A 6,000-nucleotide genomic window follows, 5' to 3' on the forward strand; every position below is an offset into this window, starting at 1 on the left:
TTCAAAAGTACAACACGTTTAGATTAAAATGATAATAAAAAAACACATTTAAAAAAAGTTCAGTTAACGCATGTCGTGTGTTTTAATGGTATGGGTTACAGTTTCTTAATGTGAGTTTGACGTTGTGGTCTTTCACTATGAGGGGGATAAACGGGCGGAATGCTGAAGGACAAAGTTTGTTCTGAAACTGCGGAAACTGACATTTTAATTTTAAGTACCTGTGACAGAATTATCTATATTTAATACCTGAAGGACAAAGTTTGTTCTGAAACTGCGGAAACTGATATTTTAATTTTAAGTACCTGTGACAGAATTATCTATATTTCATCGATTGACTACTTGAGTCTAGCGGGGAGTTACTGTCATTGCTGGGCCATCTACTGGCATTTGTAGTTTCTTAACAGCCAAGTCTAAACTATCCCATAAGGAAAATGCAGTGGCTCAGAACTACAAGTCCCAGCCTTAAATGCAAACGCGCCTTCCGCGCCAGTGCCCAGCCAGGTCTGCGGCTATGTTTTGTTTAGCACAACATTGTTATTAGTAGCAAATTCAGGGCCGAACTGTTTTCACGAGTGTCCGTGTGGTTTGTTTGAACCGTAATGGTTTTCTAAACGAACATTCACGCCGGGTTCCGTTAAAGTAAGCACCATGCTGGGTTGTGTTTTATTGCAAACGATAACAAAAACACGTCGTTAGCTAGTTAGCTTAGCCAGTGAGCCAGTTTACTAATACATGAAGACAGCTAGCTAAACGTTAGCCTGTTAGCTAGCTGCTGCAGCCGAAGAACTCAATAAAGAACCCGGGCGTGTTTATTAGTCCGGCCCGCATTTGTCTGCTGGGACAAAATGCCAGTTCACACGAAAGAGAAGAAAGACAGTAACCACGAAGACATGGAGGTGGACTTCGCCGAGCAGGAAGGTAGTAGTTCGGACGAGGAGGACACAGAGACCTCGTCTGTGTCTGAAGATGGTGAGAGTTCAGGTGAGGAACACATGAACATCACACGCTTCACTTTCACACTGCCCAAACTCCACGAATAAGACTGAACTCCTGTATGAGGAACACATTAATATTATCACACATAGAGGATCACTTCACTTTCACACTGCCCAAACTCCACGAATAAGACTGAAGTCCTGCATGAACCTGAGTGTGACATGTAAAGGTGTCCATCTGTGTGTTTAGAGATGGATGATGTGGACTGCGAGAGGAGAAGAACCGAGTGCCTGGACGAAATGACCAATCTGGAGAAACAGTTCACAGATCTCAAAGATCAGTGCGTATTCACTCGTATCTTTGTGAAGAGAATGAGATTTACCAGAACTATAGATAATATTTCAACGCAGAAATGCATCAAAGACTAAACAGTGCTGTGTTGTTTAGGTTGTACAAGGAGCGGTTGAGTCAGGTTGATGCCAAACTTCAGGAGGTGACGTCAGGAAAGGCTCCTGAATACCTGGAACCTCTGGCGAACCTGCAGGAAAACATGCAGATTAGAACTAAAGTTGCCGGTGAGTTCAGACTCTTAAATCAAAACACTGTATAGCTTCATTAATGAATACTTTAAGTCTAACATGTTTAATTTTTAAACAATTGGTGAAAAGGCAAGTATGTGCCAAAGTATTAATCTATTAATATTAATTTCTGGATGAAGGAGGAGTAATGTTTTAATGGTCAAATGTAATTATGCAGGCATCTACAGGGAACTTTGCTTGGAGTCAGTGAAGCATAAATATGACTGTGAAATTCAGGCAGCTTTCCAGCACTGGGAGGTGAGTGGAGTTTTCAGAAAAAAAATCTGTTCAAGAAGTTTTATCATGTTCTTCAAACTTTGATTTGTGAAGTCGCATTTGTTACATTTTCTAGAGTGAGAAACTGCTCCTGTTTGACACGGTTCAGACTGAACTGGAGGAGAAAATTAGACGTTTGGAGGAGGACCGCCACAGTATAGATATTACTTCAGGTACCGTTACAATAGGAGTATAGATATTACTTAAGGTACCGTGACAATAGGAGTATAGATATTACTTCAGGTACTGAGGCTCTCTGTGTATAGACATTACCTGAGGTACCGTGATCATCAACATAGATATGACCTCAGGTTCTGTAAATTTCAGTTCAGGGTTTTTGCTTGAGGTTCTGGAGACCGAGAGTATAAATGAAACTTCAGACACTAGCACTGTCAATTTGTTTTTATTGCAATCCTGATCTGCTCGTATTTCTGACAGAATTGTGGAATGATGAACTACAATCAAGGAAAAACAAGAAGAAAGATCCCTTCAGTCCGGACAAAAAAAAAAAACCCGTTGTCGTGTCTGATATCCTTCACCGTGTCCAACGTCACGTAAATGTTCGTTTTGCAGTTCTAAAGTCATGAGTCTGAATCGATATTTCTTAACGTGGGTACGACCATATATTGTGTACATGTTGCAAGACTTGGACATTTTAGAGGACTGGACTGCCATTCGGAAGGTCGGTAAACTGTCCCAGCTTTCGTATTAATTCTGCAGGTCGTCATGTGAGCACACACTTTCATGACCATGATATATTTTGCAGGCTGTGGCCACGTTGGGACCTCCCAGAGTCAAACCGGACGGTAGGTGGACATTTCTGTCCCAACATCAGTTGTATGTATAATGTCCTGCCTCTTATATATATATATATATATATATATATATATATATATATATATATATATATAATATTTTGAAGCCTTGTCTCTGTAACAAAACACACTTGGGACCTTTTCTCTCTCAGTCTCTTCTTCAAAGAGTGACAAACAGCAGCACGTGGCTCGCTCAGAAGACGGGCGCCTGTTGTACGATGGCGTGTGGTACAGTCGAGGACAGACCATCTGTATAGACAAGAAGGACGAGTACCCTACAAGGTGGGCTCTGTCGCTACACCGTCACGCGGCCCGTCTGCTCACTCATCTCCCTGTAGCGCTGCTCCATCCGTCTGCTCACGGTTTTGCTCGTCTCTCTCCAGTGCTATAATAACTACAATCAATCACGACGAGGTCTGGTTTAAACGTGTGGACGGCAGCAAGTCAAAGCTCTACATCTCCCAACTCCAGAAAGGGAAATACAGCATCAAACACACCTGACGCCGTCACCAGCACCGCCGTCGTCTTGAAGAACCCGTCCCAGGGAAGCATTTAATACTGCCATTCTTAGTACGGTGTAGTGCAGTGGAAAGACGTGTTTTCAAACCAGTCTCTCTTCGTGAAGCGTGCCCTGTAAAGCAGCGTGTCGGGGGGGATGGGCGAGGCACCTTGCATGTATCGCCATTTTGAATGTAGTTCCTTTCATAAAATTGGCTCTTGTTGCCTTAACAAGGTTCATCACAAATGTATTTCACATGTTCTTTTTCTCCTAATGTCATTTTTGTACCTTTTGTACTCGTTCATAACCCCCTCCTCTGCCTATTTAATATCTTCATACTTTTCTATTTTTATGCTTAGTCGTTGTTTTAAGATGACTGTTATATTTTGTAAATACGTTCCTCTCCTGCTGCAGTGTAGCTCTGCTCCATGTTCTACATGTCCGTTAATTACGCAAGGTGCAGCGTAATCGTGTGCAGAAACAGTTTACATTACATTAAGCAATTGCAAAATCCACCATGGACCCTTGGACAGGTCCTGAGTTTACTAAGAACCACGTCTGGTTTGCCCAGTATTACCGGTAGATCTTTTCAATTGGCGGTCATAAACCTGCCAGTCATCTACAGTACTTGAGTAATCTCCTTTATTGTGGCCCTACAGTGTCATCAGTCTATCAGTGAGTGTAATCTGATCATGTACAGCCATTCCATGGGTTACTCTTTTATTAAAGTTGCAGCACAGCATAAAGAAGTATTACAGAAATCTGTGGTTGGTAGTGGCAGACAAACGTCATTATGGAACAACAGCGCCCTCTTGTGCTCCACGTTTTTACACCCAGATTTTACGCACAGGTTTGATTCTGCTTTCATAAAATGGTCATGTTTGTATTTAGCAATTTAATATTTACTTTTCAATTCATATGGTCTGTGTAATAATTTGGAGATGTTCAAAGCCTGGGAATGTGTTTGTCGTGTGACTGAAATCAAATCTGAATACTGAATAATAAAATCTGAATTAAAAATGACTGTTGTACTGCAACAACCTTTTATAAAAATAATAAGCTCAAATTTCATTTTTAGTCAGCTTCTGTTAAACGTACAGCATCACCAGGAATTCTCCTGTCCCTGAAAGGTCTGGTACAACTCAACATTAATATTTAGTGACTCCATCTATGAAAGGAAACGGAACTGATGGCATTTGCTAAAATCGTAATTACAGAATATTCATATTCAGTTATATTAACTAATTCTGTTTAAATAGACACACCGACTGCTGCTGAATCATTCTGTTCCCATACCCAAATGCTACAGGAAACATCACTCAGTCCCTCTCTGGTTTCCATTGACCTAATGACTTTTACATTGCCATAAAAAGGTCAATAACTGCATAGAATTCATTCAACTAGTAAAATTCAAGACATAGTGCATATGCACTTTTAAACAAGCATGTGTTTCACCTTTCTAAGTGTAATATGACACAGTCTATTCAAGAACATATACTGTTACAGTACTTAACAATAAATATTCATGGTATAACTCATTCATAACAGACAACTATAAATGGTAGTTGAAAAGAAATATTTGAGAAGTGGACAACAAATTAAAAGAACAAATGAGCAATATTTAACAATAAAACTTACAAAATATCTCTTTTCTACTGGGTTTTCCTCATTCGAACACAGCTTCAACACTGGCTGACTACAAAAACCCTTCTGAATTTAAACTGGCTGATTTAGAGCAGAAGACAAGATTCCTACACCAGTGGTTCCACCAGTTTTTGTTCACCAATCATAATGTTAAATATAAATGGCAGAGCACCAGTGATTAATGACAACACGAGTTTCACGGTTTCCTTCAGTTCATGTTGCCTCCACCCAACCTGCTCTCCTAAATTAGCAACTGAAGAAAAAACAAAACTCCACATCAAATATCCCACACTGGAGGCATCACGCTTCATCTGAAATCATGTACGCAAATGTACAAAAAAAAAAGAGGAATCAACTAGAACACTTAATTACTGTGGTCTCAATATCCAGAAACCCGTATAGCTGAATGTGTATTTCAAAGAGTATATAAGACACAGAGTATAAACATGCCATTGTTGACTGTGAAGGTCAGATCTTCCAAAGATTATGTAGTTCTTATACTGAATTTCAGTGTGCAAATAAATATAAACAAGAGTCTATCAGCTGGTGTAAATATGCAAATCATACGGGGCGTGGTTATAAGATGTCGGCCAATAAAAGAGGCGTAGGTGCCCTCACACGGGAGATCCTGCAGGCTGTACCCGGTGTGGAGCAGCGGGTGGAGCCTGTGGGGGTTGTAGCATGCGCTGAAGCGGTTCCTCTGGGTGGATGCTCCTTCAGCCGGAGATGGAGGCGGCTACATGGGGAAGCTCAGCACCACTGAGCAGTGGGGCCCCCTGCCAAGAGCCAGGTACCAGGGGCAGCACTGAGCCCCTCAAGTGAACTTCTTCTTGGTTGCCGTGAAGCGCTCCATGTACTGTAAAAACACAATTAAGGTCATTGAGAGGAAAGGGAGGGACTCAATATTCCACCGTTAGCTCCACGGGGTTAGCCAGCCCTTTAGCCAGAGTTTCAGAGGTTTAATGCTTAGAAACATTTATTTAAACTGCATGTGTTCAATGAGAGAAAATATGAAGTAGAGTTGTTAAATTCTGATCAGATGTTTACATCAAAATAACCAATGTTTACATTCAATATTGGTACCTTGGTTTAGCTCAGCTCAGATGAGGGTGATTTTATTTTTAATGTTTGCACATTTCTCTTACACTACATGTCTTAGCATGCAAAGCATTACATTTAATACAAAACTACTATTGGACTTGGGAGAAACGTCAGAACTGAAAGGTTTTATTCTGTTGTTTAACTGGGCCAT

General features: G+C 40.8%; 2 protein-coding genes across 5 annotated transcripts in view; one reads left to right on the forward strand and one right to left on the reverse strand.

Moving 5' to 3' along the window:
• The first annotated feature begins 459 nt into the window (after window positions 1-459).
• On the forward strand, window positions 460-4,127 carry brms1la (BRMS1 like transcriptional repressor a). Its single transcript, XM_076977603.1, has 10 exons — window positions 460-981; window positions 1,186-1,276; window positions 1,384-1,511; window positions 1,693-1,772; window positions 1,867-1,963; window positions 2,229-2,318; window positions 2,408-2,472; window positions 2,557-2,596; window positions 2,758-2,887; window positions 2,989-4,127. Exons 1-10 carry the CDS (start codon window positions 846-848, stop codon window positions 3,104-3,106), a joined length of 975 nt encoding a protein of 324 aa, XP_076833718.1. The 5' UTR covers window positions 460-845; the 3' UTR covers window positions 3,107-4,127.
• lrrc57 (leucine rich repeat containing 57) overlaps window positions 3,812-6,000 on the reverse strand; it is a 4,240-nt gene continuing 2,051 nt past the window's right edge. For all 4 annotated transcript variants that reach the window (XM_076977605.1, XM_076977606.1, XM_076977604.1 and 1 more), the window contains exon 6: window positions 3,812-5,604. In XM_076977605.1, coding sequence (XP_076833720.1) covers window positions 5,563-5,604 — 42 coding nt within the window. In that variant the 3' untranslated portion in view covers window positions 3,812-5,562. The remainder of the gene's footprint in view (window positions 5,605-6,000) is intronic.

The sequence above is a fragment of the Brachyhypopomus gauderio genome, chromosome 17 (genome assembly GCF_052324685.1).
Source record: "Brachyhypopomus gauderio isolate BG-103 chromosome 17, BGAUD_0.2, whole genome shotgun sequence".
Lineage (NCBI taxonomy): Eukaryota > Metazoa > Chordata > Actinopteri > Gymnotiformes > Hypopomidae > Brachyhypopomus > Brachyhypopomus gauderio.

Excerpts from the sequence above, each read along its gene's own strand:
- brms1la (XM_076977603.1), top strand. The coding sequence starts at position 846 with ATGCCAGTTCACACGAAAGAGAAGAAAGACAGTAACCACGAAGACATG. Across the intron at positions 1,773-1,866 it reads CAGCTTTCCAGCACTGGGAG|AGTGAGAAACTGCTCCTGTT; the intron begins GTGAGTGGAGTT and ends TACATTTTCTAG. Across the intron at positions 2,888-2,988 it reads AAGGACGAGTACCCTACAAG|TGCTATAATAACTACAATCA; the intron begins GTGGGCTCTGTC and ends GTCTCTCTCCAG.